Source organism: Terrapene carolina, unplaced genomic scaffold (assembly GCF_002925995.2).
Source record: "Terrapene carolina triunguis isolate 2854851 unplaced genomic scaffold, T_m_triunguis-2.0 Scaffold210, whole genome shotgun sequence".
NCBI classification, from domain to species: Eukaryota; Metazoa; Chordata; order Testudines; family Emydidae; genus Terrapene; species Terrapene triunguis.
Genome location: NW_020664561.1, coordinates 27,639,180 through 27,657,117, shown reverse-complemented (window position 1 = coordinate 27,657,117; position 17,938 = coordinate 27,639,180). Strand labels below are relative to the sequence as shown.

Genomic DNA, 17,938 nt, shown 5'->3' with positions numbered 1-17,938 from the left:
GATTACTTTTTCAAATCAACTATCAACAAAGTTAGCCAACACAAGGTAGCTGTCTTACATGTCAGGAAATTAGCATGATCATAGCACCGCACTGCCTATAGGACTATCTGCACTTCTAAATAAAAGCTTTGCATGTTTCATATAATTGTGGGAGTTTTAAAATCCTCAAAAATCTAGTGTATAAAAATTACAGCAGGCTGAAAGGAGCTTTTTGTTTTTAAAATTCTTTGCTAATTATAGGATTGATCTGAATAATTTTATGTTCATTCCTAATTATGTTTAAAATACTAGATTATTGTTTACTTTTAGATATCCTGCTAAATCCCTCAAGGTGCTCATGTCACCTTGTATAAAAAACTGTGATGCATGCTGTCAGGTATATGACTGCGGATTTCTGTACTGAGTGCATAGGCACTAAACCATCGCAACTAGCAGTGGATTTGTCGCACCACTGCACCTCAAGTTTGCTAATCATTTCTTTCAACTGCACATGTCTCTTCCTTGTTAACTGTTTCTCATGCAATGAGTAAGTAGTCAATTTCCTTCTAACAAAAGCCTTAAAGGCCATCCCAAATGCACTAGTAAATGTCTGGGCTAAATTGCTAAAGAAATTATATTATAGAATGCTTGCAGCGTATAAAGAAGCAATGAACACCTTCAGATTGCTACTTTAAATGACACTTGTCAGTGAGACTAGAGGATGATTCATTATTCTTGAACCTGTTTTAATGGGGAGGTTTCCTGGAACCATTTTGCACAGTAGCCCTAAATTTCCAGAGTGCTGCCTGAGGTTTAGATCTGCAACTCCCATTAACTTCAATAGGCTCATCCACAGCTAGGACTGTGCACAGCTGAAAAGTTAACCCTAGTTTGTACAGTATCCAGTTTCCATCTTATTGTTTGGCTATGGCTAAATAAATCATCCTCTGATTGAGAAATTGCTAATCTCTCCACGGATTTAGGCAATAACAGTGAAAAGAAACCAGGTTTTATAACTTAAGCTGGTCAAAAAATGTAAAACATTTCTTGTAATCTGAACATTTCCAAGCAATTTTCAATTCTGCAAGTTTAGAGAAGAGGAATAATTTTTCACTCATTTGAAATCATGAACATTTTTATTGAAAAGGCCTATTTAGTTTACGGGTTTCCTTCCTCTTCTGCTTTTCTACCTTCCCTCCACAGCTTTTTTCTCTTCATTTCCCCCTTTTTTGTTTTTTTCACATTTAAATGAAACTGAAAAATGTAGTCATTCATTATTTATCTAGTTTATCATTCCCGCCCCCCATCCTTTTCTCATTTTCCCACTGAAAAGGTTGGGGAAATGGAAACGGAAAACGATAAGCTGAAAAAAAACCTTAATTTTTAATTTGTTCAGGTTAGTAAAAAAATGAAAATATGAAACATTCATTTTTTGTGAAAAGGGCAGGTTTTGTTTTTACAAAAAAAAATGTTCATAAAATTTTAGACTATGTTCAGATCTAGTTTACTTGTATCATGCCTGGCACAGTTATAAGTAGACACATTACCAAAATTAAAATGAAGAAATGCTGTTCACATTCAGCAAAAAATCACATCCTATCTCTGTCTCTCCCCGCTCCACCCTCTGATGATGGGCCCAAATTAAGGAAAGACCCAAACTGAACATGTCTGCACCATGTCCTAAAAGTCACCTAAATGGCACTCCAACAGGAGGAAGAATCAAGGCTCCTTTCTCTCCCTGAAGTTTGATTTTGGACAGAGAGCAAAAATGCTCCTCTTGAATGCTACAAAGAGGCATATAGTAACAAGTAAATTCTGAGACAATCTGATCCAGTTCCATTCAGAGATATGCAAATAACACTGATTGGTACCTGAAATTTCATCTGCAGGTGTACTAAGAGCTAGGGCAGAGTACAAGACAGATGTTATATATTCATGTACTATACATTGTTCATGTAGTATACATCCATCCCACCTATGAGGTGATGCCCACATTCTATGTTGATGTTTCCAAATGGCCTTCAGAGGTAACACAGTGTAGAACATGTTACATGCAATATGTGATGTATAAGCAACATACAAAAAGGATAATAAATTTCATATAGCACAGATTTCCACTGACAATGAAAATTAAGCTTCTTTTTAAACATTAAGGCTGAGATTTTCATAACTGCCTACAGGATTTGGATAATTTTAATGGGATTTGGCTGTCCTGATCCCCTAGATAGATTTGAAAATCTCAGCCTAATAGCTCTACCAACCTAATGCATTTTCAAAAAAGACTAACATGACTTGGTCCACACTTATGAACTGACACATCCTGCAAAATTGCACCTTAAAATGTTTACCCATCAACTCTTCAGCAGGCACCAAAGAAAATTTTACACTATTACTATAACTTACAGGAACTTACAGAGTCTCATAACTTCTGGCAACAAATGGGGCCAGAGCTTGGGAAAAATCCCTGACATCTCCTCATTTGACACCACAACAGATGTCCTCATATATATCTTGAATCAGCCCTAGCAATATATATCAAACAGATGGCAACCAAACTCATACTAGGACAAAAGCAGTTTGCAGACCTACTTTGGGCTCAGGTTCTCTACAAAATTTCTTTCAATTCAATTTCAAGACAAAATAGAAACATTTCATGAGACTGTGCATAGGATCCTCAGTTACTTTCTTCCAAATGTGGGTCATTTATGGGGAAATTTACTGAATAGTCAATCATAGCAAATAGGTAACTACTCCCTAGAGACCCCCACATGCACATTTCCCCCTGTTAAGTATAGTATATGTATTTTCATATATAATTCCCCAATACTGGAAGATTTTTTTCCAGGTGAACAATGTTATTATGCTGGATGTTTTGTTACTGTAGATTTGATGTAGACTGTTTCGTTACTATAGATTTCAAGCCAGCAGGTCTCTATCTATTCTCCCTTCTTGCAGTGACCTCACATAACAGCACTGTATCTTAGTCCCTGGTGAGTTCTATCTACTACTGGAACATAGAAAATTTCCCCCCAAAAGGTAAAGATTTAATTTTTCATCCAAGAACAAATGTTCACAGCACAGTTATTGTTCTTAGGGAGTTACATTGAAAATGTAGGGGGACCATCAACAACAGTGGCATTAGCCAGGACTTCTGTAATAGCAATGAATTGCTACAGGTCTAAGTCTGTATCAAAGAAGTGTTGTTTTTCACAGTGGAAGAAACTAGTACAGTGCACATTTGTATGCTTTTGGCATACATGGAAAACATGATTGCCCTGAGGACAGTGTATAATTGCAATGGAAACCTGTAAAACCAGCATTACATCACACCTTATATGATACATCCTGTCACCTCTGAAAGCTTACCCTCAGGTTAAGTAAGTACTTTGCTCTGAACAAACTCAAAAGAAGAGAAAAAAAACACATCAATAATAAAAATGAGACTCTGCATTATTACAGCTGCACCAACCAGCAGTGTTCCAGATAAGGGTCTGAAATTTCCATTTAAAACACCAAATTTTCTCTCTTTCCCCTCTCCTTTTCTTATTTAATTAACTTTGTGAGTGATTTTACTACATGTAAAAGTGAAGGATCAGTAGTACCAGCGCAAGCCACACACAGATAAGCACTGTGGCTATTCCACTTCTGGACCTTGAGCAAAGAAAGCCAGTCATGCTAACTGGTGTGCCTGGATACTACCATGAGACCACCTCACTCATTTTCATTTGTGACAACCCAGATCTTCAGCTGGAGGTAGTGGACTAAACCACTGTGGCATCAACCCCCCCACCCTCTCTCATTTTCAATGTTTCATATTAAGGCAATTTATATTCCCTGGGAATTTGCTTTCTATGGTTCAGCTGAGAGAGTACAGGTGCTGGGTTCCTCCTTCTTATGCACTGAGACAGGCCAAAAGATGACCTATCAAAATCCAGAATTTTGCTATCCTCTAGGACAATTCATGTTTATCCTGCTTATGAGAGGGAGTAAAGAGGAGGAACCCAGGATGTATACAGTCTTGACTGAGCCACAGAAAATTACGATAAAAAATTTGCTAAGGACTGAGACCAAGCATACAAATATTTCACTTGGGAAGATTTTCTTAACATTTATCAAAATGTATTTGGTTGGGTTTAAGTTATTAGAGAAGATGAAACCATATTTTTTATTTTATGTTTTTTTCTAGGTATGCTGTAAAGAACAAAAAAACAAATTGCACATAACTGTGCATACAAACATTTATTTATTACTAACATCTGAGCTTCTGGTCAATTTATGAATTTATAGTATCCACAATGGTCTTTCAGGTCAGAAATAAACTATTCCAAAATGTCCCTTGAGTAAACGTCAAGATGTTAATAAAACCTTATGTTTTGCGGTTACTTCTTAATATGCATTACAAATTGACCAAGACATCAGAGTATGTCTTTGACAACATATCCGAGAAAAAAATCACCCAAAGATGCTAATGGGGATGACAGTTCCCATTAAAGTTGAAGGCTAGTATTAAGATTGCTGTGGAGATAGCTTGTTGGCACACAGCATCACCCACTTACCAGTCTCCTTCCACTAGCCAAGCATAACATGTTTCTGCTTAAATCCTTTAACATGACAGATTCAAGTAATATCAAAGAGACTTTCCAAAAGCCAAAAATGACAGATATACCAGTGTGAGGCCATGGGATTAATCCTATATGTTGCTGGGAACTCTGGTCCTATCCAGAGAAGCCTAAAGCATATGCTTAACTTTTAAGCATATGAGGTGGGACTACTTTCATGATTAAAGCTAAGAATGTGCTTAGGAGCCCCTCTGGATTGGGCCAGAGTGTTCAGCATCTTGCAGGATAGAGCCCTACATGTACACAATTGAAAAACTCGCAACATACAAACATACATAAGCCAATGTTTGAAAACACACTTGAATGTCTTTACATAGTACAGGGGTCGGCAACCTGTCAGAAGTGCTGTGCCGAGTCTTCATTTATTCACTCTAATTTAAGCTTTTGCGTGCCAGTAATATATTTTCACATTTTTAGAAGGTCTCTTTCTATAAGTCTATAATATATAACTAAACTATTGTTGTATGTAAAGTAAATAAGGTTTTTTAAATGTTTAAGAAGCTTCATTTAAAATTAAATTAAAATGCAGAGCCCCCCGGAGCGGTGGCCAGGACCTGGGCAGTGTGAGTGCCACTGAAAATCAGCTCGCGTGCCGCCTTTGGCATGCGTGCCATAGGTTGCCTACCCCTGACATAGTATATCATGTCATGAAGCTGTCATAGTCTATCTGGTAACTGTATTTTTTAGAATTGTTTACATTTCACACGAGAATCTGTGGTTCAATGGTCCTAAAGGCTATGTCCTGCATGGATATACACAGGTTGCTGGGTATTCTTTTGTGAGTATGCTTGAGCATCTTGAGTGATCAGTTTATAAAATGTCTGATTCCTGCTGTATAAGGATATCTGTGATAACTCATAAGCAAGAGTCATGTATCTGATCCTAAAAAGAATCAAGGAACATCAACTGCCACTGAAGCCAGTTAGACTTGAAGGCTTTTGGCACCTCACAGGATCAATCAATCCTTAAGTGAACAAATATAATCTATAAAAATCAAATATGTCCAAAAATTCCCCCCCCCCCCCCAAAATCTTGCACAGTATTCTCAATATATTATTCATTAGGTCATTGCATTCTCAAAGAAAAGTCTCAACAACAAAATACAGGAACAGCTATACCAGACACCTTTCAGATGCCCTTGCATTTATACGTTTTTCTTTACCATCAGCTTTCCCCCAATTGTTATTAATTTTCAAATTGTCCATTTTGTGCACACACAAACACAATCCTCCCATTTTGACAAATTAAAAACAAACAAAAAATATATATAATTTGAAAAAATTAAAATTCTTATGCCTGTCTTTAGAGCAAAATGTGAAAGCTGCCATAGTTTGAATCTCTTTTTGGTATGAGTGTTCAATAAAGAAAACAATCTCTGTAACAGAAGTAGCAACTAGAATCATGTGATATTGAGTTGCCATGGAAACAACTCCTTTATCCAATCAATATATTATAGTTTTCCTATAAACACAAAACAGTCATTATTTGATTTAGGCTTCCCCCAAACAAATTAAAACAATTCTGTCTCAATCTCTGATAACTATTTTATCCGCTATTCTTGTCCAAGTCAAATATTTTATCTGGTTAGCATGCCCCTTAGTTCTATTGTCTGAGAGGACTTGGGAATTCAAAGCACACAGGGTACTCTTGCTGCTTATGTGCCATGCACTTTCTTCATCTTAAATCATTTAAGTAAAATGGTTCACACCAAGGGCCCCATCTTGCAAACTTCCTCACTTAAATGAATACAGTTGCAAGATCAATCCCTTAGATACAAAAAGCAGTGGGTAAGCACTGCTGGCATCCAAAAGGTGAAACTCTTACATTAGACGTGTATTTTGGGTAAAATGCATAAAAACTAAAGATTTTGTTGTTGATGATGATGAAGAACATAAAAACAGGGTATAACAGCAATGAGCAAATAACAGTTTTCTCTCTCAAGCAATGGAATGTAGCCATTGCTAATTCCATACCTGCCAAAACCTGCTATGTGCATCTCCTTTGATGAGTTCAATAGTGTCTCCAGTCTGGATGTGTAATGGTGGGCCATCATGTGGAGCTGGCTGTGGTACCCCATTGTAGTTTCTAACGACTTGCATTTTTGGTAAACCTGTCAAAAATTGAATACAGGTTTTTGGTCAATGACATGGCAATCTAAGAAATTCCAATGTGCATAAAATAATAAATATAATAGATAATAATAATAATAACAACAACGATAATAATATAGATAATGTATCAATGTTAGGAGCTTAACTAGCAGTGGTTGGGGGAGGAAGTAAAAGCACATTTCACCAGGTACTGTATTTGATATTTGAACAAGTAATGAAATGAGAAATTTCTCTCAGCTCGTCACTATATTTTTTTAGTTCAAGAAAAATATTTCTCTTTAGGCTACTGCTTACTTCAAAAAAGCACAACACATACAGTTTAATGGAAAAGAATCATTTTCCCCATCAACTCCATCCCTACCGCCTCCTTCTTTCCTCTTGGGGCACTAGCTGATTTCATCACTAAGAAGGCTCATCCTTTTCTGTGTATATATAACATTGGCCTTGTATAAGGTTCATATCTTAAGGTTATCTTTGTAATCCAAAACAAAAATGTGATGGATGTGATGAAGTAATAATACTTAAGACATTGAAATGGAGAAACTCTCCAGGCTCGAATCAATGTTCCAAAAATGGTGCCACTAAATGGAACATGTCTATGAGAATCAGAGTGACAAACATTCCATGCTTCTGATGCAATCTGTTTTTGTTTTTTTTTAAACTCATTTTTTTTAAGTGTTATTGGATATATAGTTAATATTTCATTTTAAAAAGCAGAACTCATGATAGTATTTTGGCCCTATTGCACCAATATTGGCTGCATCTGAATTGTGGTCTTTTTCAAAGGTGAAAATGCCATCTCCTGAGACACAAGCCACTTAAATTTGTCTAGTTTCAACTTTCAGGCATTGGATCGTGTTACACCTTTCTCTGTTAGATTGAAGAGCTCATTATTAAATATTTCTTTCCAATGTAATACTTATAGACTGTAACTAATTCAGCCCTTAACCTTCTAATTGTTAAACTACACAGATTGAGCTTCTTGGATCTATCATTATAAGGGAGATTTTCCAATCCTTTAATCATTCTCGTCGCTCTTCTCTGAGCTGTCTCCAATTTTTCAACATCCTTCTTGAAGTGTGGACACCAGAACTGGACACAGTATTCCAGCAGTGATTGCAGCAGTGCCAAAACAGGGATAATATAAACACACTTCTCCTACTGGAGAGTTCTCTGTTTATGCATCAAACGATCAAATTAGCTCTTTTAGTAACATTGCCGCCCGGAGAGCTCATGTTTAGCTGATTATCCACCATCACCCCCAAATTGTTTTCAGAGTCACTGCTTCCCAGGGTAGAGTCTCTCACTGTGTCAATATGGCCTACATTCTTTGTTCCTAGATGTATAATTTAAATTTAGGTGTATTAAAACATATATCGGGGTAGTCAATTATTTTTTGTCAAGGTCCAAATTTCTTGCTCAAGGTATAGTAAAGGTCCAGACTCTAGAGAAAATAATTTAAAAAACCCCAATAATGATAATAAGTTAATAAAAAGATTTCAGGGTCTGTTTAAAAGCATCTGGTAGTCGAGATTTGGCCCGTGGTCCGCCTATGGACTACCCCTCACATATATTATTTGTTTGCACACAGTTTACCAAGCAGTCCTCATTGCTCTGTATTAATTACCTGTCCTCCTCATTATTTACCTTTCCCCAAAGTTCACAATGATGATTTTGTTTTCTTCCATGTCATTGATAAAATTGTTGAATGGCGTAGGGCCAAGAACAGATCCCTGCAGGACCCCCACCAGAAAAACACCCAGTTTTTGGTGCCAAAACTGAAGTTTCCTAAAAGAACTGGCTAACGCGCTGGACCATGGATTAATGATCCCAGTGACACAGGCACTGAGCACTCTCATTGGCTACTTGAAAACTTCAGTGGCAGCTGTGGGAATTCAGTCATGTCACCTGACTACCTCGAGCCTACTTGCCATATTTGCTTATATAAATAATGAATATTTTTTGTTGTTACTTACAAACACCTCATGTTAATTTAACTTCTGAAATTTGCTTTGCAGCTAAAGTAGAATAATTTAAAAGAAATTTTTCAGTTCTATGAATATTGGCATTTTAAAACAAAATATAAATTGAAAATGAAACATTTTCCTTAAGGTAGGCTGAAATTGAAGGTTCAATATAAACTAATGTGCTTTTTACCTGTTGTAATTTTTGAACACATAATGTATTTAACACAAGACAGATACAGGGAGACATATATTTACAATTCGGCAAACTGAAAATATTCTCAATATATTATTCATTAGGTCATTGCAGTCTCAAAGAAAAGTCTCAATAACAAAACAGGAACAGCTATACCAGACACTTTTCAGATGCCCTATAGAACCCTATCACTAATTTTAAAAGTGTAGATTAGCAGGTATAAACAATTCAGTTGAGTTTCACGGTAGTACAGGGGCAAATTTCTATAAACTCAAACTAAATGTTGGTAACGCCCATTATTTTCAACAACATATTCTCAGGTACATCTCACTGAGAGGACTATGAAAGCACAAAACATCTTCAGTAGAAACAGAGAATTAACAACTAAAATTGATGATGTAAAATATAGTTCTAGAGACATTACCACTGTGAGGTATTACAGCTGCAGTACCAAAGAGATCTGGCATATTCACAGAAAGCAGTTTGGGAGGTATATATCTGGTGCAAAAATAGGTGCTTGTGAATGAATTTAAATGCACATAGAACTACTGTAACAAAAGAAAAGCGATAGGCTGAAATCATGGCCCCAGTGAAATCAACTGGAGTTTTGCCATTCTAGGGCCAGGATTTTACCTAAGTGCTTACACGTCTATACCAGTAAACTTCCCAATACGAACAAACAAAATCAGTGTGCCGTCTGAACTTTAAAAAGAAACAGTTACAATATCGGCCTTCATAAGCCATCAAATGGCTGAAATCATGTCCCCTCTGGCTGCCAGACTAAACTCGACCCTCCAGGTGAACGCCCCTTAGCAGCCAAGACCGGATGACACAAAAGGCTGAGCTGAATCACAATTCATGAAAAAACAAGGGATGAACACAGGTCTGTTGTCGTCATGTTTTATAAAGTACCAATCTGGCTACAGTGCAGATTTTACCTTTATTTAAACTTGTATGACACATTTGAATATGTTCTCTGGTAATTACAGGACAAGGAAGAAGGCTCACCTATTCCATACAGTTTTAGTTCTAAAATGAGTATTAAGAGAGAATACCCATTACATTAGGAATAAGCTACACCTGTGCATTAAAGCATCTCTATATCTATGAACAGCCCTGAAGGTCCATCAGAGTCAGATACAAAGATTCCCCAGGAGGAATAAGATATGTAAATACTATCCCTTCCTACAACAGGAGTCATTCATGCCAGTGATAACCCTGCCAGAGCAGACCTCAGCATCTTTTATTCCTGAATAATCAGAAGTTTGGTTTAGGCTTTAGTCAGAGATCATTTTATCATAGAGAATGATGGAACAAAAATATAGGAGAATGGGGCATATCGGTGAATTTATGGTCATACTATGTCGTACTTTCAGGGCTCATTGAGTGAGTTCTATTTGCACTGAAAGTTCAGTGCAAGTTAATTTGAATCTTGAGAATCAGAAAGAGGATTGGGTTGACAATGATTGTCTCATGATCCCTTCTTTATGGTTGGAGTCTGTTTCATGAATTTTCTGGAATCATCCAAATATTTGGGGTCTGATCCAAAGGCCATTAAAGTAATAGAATGAATTCTACAGACTTCAATGCACTTTGGATCAAGTGCTTAATATTATACCGTCAAGTGTATCTGAAGGAATGAAGTAAAACCACATTCTTTAAAAAAAATAAATAACTCAGCCAGAGCCCTAGCTCAGCAGCACCTGCCTTCCCTGGAGCTGAAGACAGGCTGCTTTGCCTCCCACAAGACTTTGTTTCAATCCTAGTCCCCTAGGTGGGTAACTCTCTCAAGCCACATCCACCTACAAACCAACTAATCGGGGAGAGAAGCCCATTCCAATATTTTGTAAGTATGTAACTATTGAGGTTAAGTGTCAGAAATGTGACTCAGAATATTACTAATCATGTAGAAGACCCAACATAATGATATACTGGGAACCAAGTACTAGAACTTAGCTAAATCTGTGAGTTTAAGCTTTTGATTTTCAAATGATCATCACCACTTGAATTATAGTAGCTCCCAAAGACCCAGTTGTGGTGGGGACTGTACAAGCACATATAAAGTCATGGCCCTTGCCCTATAGAGCTCTCAATCTAATTTAAGATTTAAAAAAAGCACCAAGTGAGCATAACAACAATGGAGGGAAAGCAGATGGGATGATGAGAGTAACGAGAGAAGCATGTGAATACAGTGAACAGCTATGTTCACAACTTGATGGCTCTGAGACATAAAACATAAAAGTCAATAATCTCTCTGAGGCCAACTACCCAGCCACTATCATTAAAGTGCAGTAATCCAATTTGAAAAGGACATTTAATGCCCAATTCTATTCTGAAAGGTGACTATGCAAAAACAAGGCCTTATTGTACTCCACAGATCTGATGATGACTCTTCAGAGTCATGGCTGCTGACTTCAGTGACAAAAATATGTTCTTACTACACGTTACTTCTGTTTACACTGCACTGATTAACGATACTGAGCCAATATACATGGAACATCCCAACACAATCTTTTTAAGGGTACTTTTCAGAATAGAATGGGGATTTAAGGAATATAATTAATGTTGGATAAAACTACTGAATATGTGGGTGTTCCTGCATCAGAAAGAGGATGCATTAAGTGGATGTTTGGTTCTCTCAATTCTAAATGTCATTGTTTCTACGTATCTTGAAAAATGTGTAAGATACTTTTCATAAGCTCACACTATGTCCAGGCAAGATGCCTTTTCAACTGAAATACTGACAATTCCTAAAGAATCAGTTTTGAATCTGCCTTTTTTTGTTCTGCTTCTGATTAGTTATCCTTCCACTTGTATCATTTACCACATGTTCTCCTTCACTTGGCCCTACATTCATTATGGTTCCTTTCAATCTACAAATTTGCTAAATCTGGCTTCTTCCATATTTAACATTCAGCTCCTGCTTTCCTCCATTAACTGTTTAAAGTTCCACTCATGGAGGCATTTAGACAGAAGATTCCCTGGCAAGGCTCTCCTTGTACCACTGCATTGCTCTCTTGCCTGCGCACAGAATACTCTAGTGGGATATGGGGGCGGGGGGAGGAGGAAGGGGAGCTGCACCATCCCATTCCCCCACCTCAGCTGACAAATTTACAACATACACCTCTACCCCGATATAATGCAGTCCTCGGGAGCCAATTTTTTTTTACTGCGTTATAGGTGAAACTGTGTTATATTGAACTTTGATCCGCCGGAGTGCGCAGCCCCGCCCCCGCTCCCCCCGCCCCCGGAGTGCTGCTTTACCGCGTTATATCCGAATTCATGTTATATCAGGTCGCATTATATCGGGGTAGAGGTGTAGCTCCAAAGCCTAACTGAAAAATATTTACATTTCTCTTCCCTCCACTTCCACACAGATAAAAGCTTTTAAAGTTCCATCCCCCAGGACAAATAAATCTACTAGAGAAATTCAAATTCTTTGCAATCCTAAATCTATTCCCAGTGACATTCTGATTCATCTTTAATTTACTCACTCCAGTTCTCCTTCAACACTTCCTAGTACAGTATCTCTTTAAATTCCTCCCTGAAGCAGCACTCTAGGTCCCCTGCCAATCTCTCCCTAGTTTATCCTCCCTAATTGTGGAACTTGGATCTTTTGTAAGGACTGATTTTCTACCAGTTACCATTTACTGCATCAGCTACTCTTTGGGTAGCAACTTCTGAAAAAATATATCAGCGAGCAACTAAAGCTCAAGGTGTGAGGGGAAAAATTCTCTGCTAACACAGGCTGATCAGCATTCATGTCTTTATCAGAAATGGAAAAACTTTACAACTTCAAGAAGCCCTTTTGTTATATTGTTTACAAGATTTGATTGTTAACAAACAAGTTTGCAGAGATTGTATCTTCAGTTTACAGAACTGAGTACAGTGCATACCCATATCGTGATGAGCATATCTTGTCATAAGAATACACCCCATTTTTTAGCCAAAGTTAGAACACACACAGAAACATTTGGGATCTCAAGCATTGATTTTAGCTTTTAGTTTGCATCAACACATTACTTTAGGATTTATAAAACATCAAGATAAATCCCTTCCAAGGTGAAATTTCCTAGTGTAAGAAAGTCTCGGCACAGGTAAAGATTTTTTGGAGTTTTTTATTTATTTATTGGGGGGGGGGGGTGAGAATGAAGCAACCCCTATTGCATTTGCTGAAAACTTCTGTAAATCTGGCCCATAGGAATCTAACATTAGCCCACTAACTTTTGAGAATCGAGGTTAGACAGCCTAATCACTGACAACACAGATGGCTCATATGGATAAATGTGGATTGTAGAGGAAGCGAGAGAAGTTAAAGCAATAGAAAATCCATGCAAAATTGAAACTTGGGTAGACAGTCTGTACTCAACATTCAGACATGTGTGCTTGGAATCTTAATATTCCTCTTTTGTATTTTGACTTCCCAGTTAATCCCAATACAATACTGGTTGGCTTCAAGAGAAAGAGGAGAAAAACTAGATAACATGCACGCCTTTGTGCTGTGGTAATGATAATACTCCTAGGCATTCAAATATTACAATGATGAGCATGGTATAAAAGGTGGAGACATTAGACAGTACATAGATTTTCTTCGCTGACTGGCTATGTGTTCTCTTTCATGAAATTTCCTCTTTCAATAGACATGTATTAAGAATAATTTCATTGTACATATTTCATTTCAAACTCGCATTCAAACAACCATTTTTTACTTCAAGTGACTTGAATGAGTCTAAGTAAGGGTTTTCAGGGTCATGTCTAAATGTTGAAGAATCTCAGTACTTTAAACTGACAATGGAAATTACTAACTGTTGGGAGTTAACAAGTAAGAACACACAAATGAAAAAGAGAACAATACCACAAAACATGCACTTTGTTCATTTACTTTGACAACTGAAAGGTAATTTAAATAATTTATATTGTACTGGTATAGTATAGTTTTACAAATAATGATGTATTAGAAATATAAGCCTTCACTAAAAACTTCAGCTATTAAATCTTTGCTAAGAAGTGAGGAGACTATCTTTTCTGTGGTATGTGAATTAATAGGTGTGGTTTATTTAGGTGCTATAGCATATGAAAGCACAAAATGACATTTATTAGATGCTGAACAAACAGAAGGTGTGATGTTGACTGTTATTCCATCTAATATAGTGGCATAGGTGTGCAGGACTTTACAAACACTTTTGTTTAAACGGGTACCTGCCCTGAGGAGCTCACAACTTAAATAGGACAAACAAAATTCAAACAATTAAAGGATGAGCCATGAGGGCATGAGCAGACAGAGTTGTGGATGATCAGTAACGCAAGACTTGGCAACAGAAGTGGGAATGAAGCGTGGAAGAGTTACTAAGCAGATATTCCAGAGGACCTGCCTATATTTTGTGTAGTATATTTTGTGGGCTGTTCACTTACATGTACATTTTAAAGAAAAGTATGGTATATGATGAAAGGGGAAAGAAGCTTTGCTTTGGCAGACAGGATCTTGAGAATGTGAATGGAAGACTTCACTGTGGAAAACAAGACATTGAATACCATGAGGTGTACAATGCTGTGGGTCTTGTATACAGCCTAAACTTGTGTACATTGTGGAAGAAAATATCCTGGTACACTCAGGCGATAGATGCTTTTGGATCGAAGTTGGTTATTTGCTTGGAGACAAGTATAATGATAATAAGGAGTGGCTTCCAAAATGTGTAACAACAAGAATATGACAGGCAGGGCTTATGTGCAGTGTGACTCAAAGTATATTAAAAGCATGACAATGGGAGAAGGCCCTGTTTTCCATATGTCAGTTCAGCAAAATGGGTGGTTAATCATCATATGGGCAGCACTACACAGATATTTAAATAGTACTCATGGTGGGGTGGCCTAAATAACTGTGCACAAGGAAATCTTTGAAAATGCAGTTTTAGGACATTTAGGCTCTCGGACTAGTTTTCCTTTTAATTACAATGTATAACATTTACACAAATACACACACACATATTGCAGAAGATGTATCCACTGATGGTTTATAGAGAACAAATTACAAAACTAAGTATTAGAAGGAGTTTAAATTCTTCTCTTTTGCACTCAGTGCTTAACAATATCATCTGCCTTTCCAATAATAGATTTAATGAGCAGTTGATGTAAATACATTCTCATAAGTAACATATTGTGTGTGTCCACCAAGATCCATTGAGAAAGGGTTGTAGCCGTAACACAGGAGAGAAAAAAGTTGGGAGAAACCTGACAAAGTGGACAGGATTCTTGCAAATATTTATAAAATCTAAGACATTCTAAATGACAGAACTGGTTTCATTTGGACACTGGACTTTTCAGTAATGCTTCTGAATGCTTCAGTTATGGATTATATTATCATCTGCCTCTTCCACAACCTTTTACTGTGGCCTCCACCCTGATTTTGATATGCATGCCCTTTACCACATACCTGATAGCTGTTATCTTGCACACAATGGGACCCATTCTGATCTAGATGGATTTTGCCATATTAAACCCTTATACACCTTCTCCTAGAACTGGAAGGGACCTTGAAAGGTCATCGAGTCCAGCCCCCTGCCTTCACTAGCAGGACCAAGTACTGATTTTGCCCCAGATCCCTAAGTGGTCCCCTCAAGGATTGAACTCACAACCCTGGGTTTAGCAGGCCAATGCTCAAACCACTGAGCTATCCCTCCCCCTATAAATGAATGGAGATATCCTATCTCCTAGAACTGGAAGGGACCTTGCAAGGCCATTGAGTCCAGCCCCCTGCCTTCACTAGCAGGACCAAGTACTGATTTTTTTGCCCCAGATCCCTAAGTGGCCCCCTCAAGCATTGAACTCACAACCCTGGGTTTATAGCAGGCCAATGCTCAAACCACTGAGCTATCCCTCCCCCCTTAAAATTTCTATCTCTGTCACACAGGGACAAGTCAATCAGGCCTGTTCTGGGTGATGCTGGGACAGGTTAGGAAGTATCAGTCCAACCCCCTTCTCAAAGCAGGACCAATCCCCAGACACATTTTTGCCCCAGATCCCATGGCAGCAACACACCAGCAAAGTAATGTACAATAGATATTCTAGAACACAAGGAATGGAAGCAGACACAAAGAAATCAGATCTTCCCTTCATCCAACTCTGAAATCTGGTCCACTTTAAACTGTATCAGCTTCTAGTGACCTGTTTTCTAGATTTAATTTGTATACCCTGTACAGATGAAGAACATGACTGCTCAAGAGCAGACACAGTCGAAGTCCAATTGCCCATACCATCAGATGACGAGACTGTGGGTCCAGATGAATGATCCTGACCTTCTGCTGGGGTAGATCTGGGGACAGAAGAAGACACAAAGACTCCGCCAGACATTTGAAGGAGATCAGTAAACAACGGTTGATGTAGCCAAGCCAGGGAAATGAGAATCATCCTTGCCCTATCATGACATATCTTTCTTAGTACCTTCTGGATCAAGGGAAAGGGAGGCAAAGCATACATCAAGCTTTTCCCTCAGTACAGAAAGGAGGCAACTGAAAGGAATTGACTGTCCCTGCTTAATCTGCAATAGAAGAGGTGATACTTTTTGCTGGACCTTGTTGTGAACAAGTCTACATCTGGTCAACCCTAGCTGGAGATAGTTTGAACCAACTGATTTTTTACGGACCATGCATGCATTTGGGAGCTCTCTCGGCTGAGATGATCCATGACTTCATTGTTTCCCCCTGTTAGATATAGGGCCACAGGATAAACATCATGATGGATACACCAAACCAACAAACTTTGGATAGGGATATTCTATTTCTTGAAGCAGCACCAAGGATATCAAACATTGGGTGAGAAGTCTCTTCTACAGACACTGCTGGAAGATTTAAAGAGGACACTATACAATCCATCTAACTGTGGAACTGCGTAACATCCTTGGAGGAAGAACCAGATCTTGGAGACCCTGTAGGGGTCCTAGAAGGAGGAAGCATGGGATATTCCAGAGTAAGTCCAGCAGCGTCTTCTAGTCTCTTCTTCCTAACAGGGGATGAGGAAGAAGATCTTGAAACTGGGGAAACATACCTTCTTTTGGAAACCCTGTGCTTCCCATTTAGAACTGACAACTCAATCAGAGCTGAAAGGTGAATCTAGTGAAAGGTGAACCAGAGCTAAAAGGTGAACTACGGTTTCAGAGCTCTCTGGAACTGCAGATGTAATTGGAACCGACTCAGTAATCAACAAAGGATCTGAACAACCTCGGTCCGACATTATACAAAAATCCATCTCCCTTGCTACTATAGATAGGTGGAACAGATCTCCGCTTCGGAACCATAGCAGTTCTCTCTGAATCATGCAGATGCAACAGCTCTGATGCACAGGAACTGGCACTGCTAAGAATATTTTCTCTATGCCTTTTTTTTCTTTGGCAGCTCAACAGACAGAACCAAAGGTGCTAAAAGCCCAGATTCTGACACACTGATTAATTTCATCTTCCTCAATCTGCAAGTGGAAGTCGGGACCAGCCCTGGTCCTGCAGCAGCAGGGGTTCTGTCAGGGCTGGATTACTGGCGGGGAAATGAGTTAGCCAAATTGTCTCTTGACCTCTCTTGCAGAACCAGAGCAGATGGACCTGACCACATGGCCCTCAGTTCAGTCATCTGTAACCTTGGGGGCTTGACTGAGGGAGCTGTGGGAACGGAATCCAACCTTGACAGGGATTGCAACTTCTTGGGACCCTGCAGTCAGTTCACACTGGTAGCCACTGGGGCAGAGACTGACGTCTTAGACCTAGGATCTGAGGCCTGATCGGGTCCAGAGGGTCTAGTCTCAAAGGCTTTCTTTAGAAGAATAATCTGCAAACAAGTTTCCCTATCCTTACAGGCTCTGGGAGTAAAGGTCTGGCAGATCGAACACCCAGAAAGCAACTGTCCTTCTCCCAGGCACTTGAGGCACCAGCCTAAGTCATCAGATGCCAGGAAGACAGCCAGACAGGAAGTGCATTTCTTGAATCCTGGCTTCCTCTGTTTCTTCGGTTCCACCATAATCTGGAACTGCTAACTATTAATTCACTACCTCTACTAAATGGGCTATTTCTAAGCAGAAGGAAACTCC

The 17,938-nt window shown here is 38.5% G+C and overlaps 1 protein-coding gene across 1 annotated transcript in view; it reads right to left on the bottom strand.

Moving 5' to 3' along the window:
* LOC112109983 (guanine nucleotide exchange factor VAV3) overlaps positions 1–17,938 on the bottom strand; it is a 238,231-nt gene that overhangs the window by 36,744 nt on the left and 183,549 nt on the right. The window contains exon 20 of the mRNA XM_024204746.3: positions 6,572–6,708. Coding sequence (XP_024060514.1) covers positions 6,572–6,708 — 137 coding nt within the window. The remainder of the gene's footprint in view (positions 1–6,571; positions 6,709–17,938) is intronic.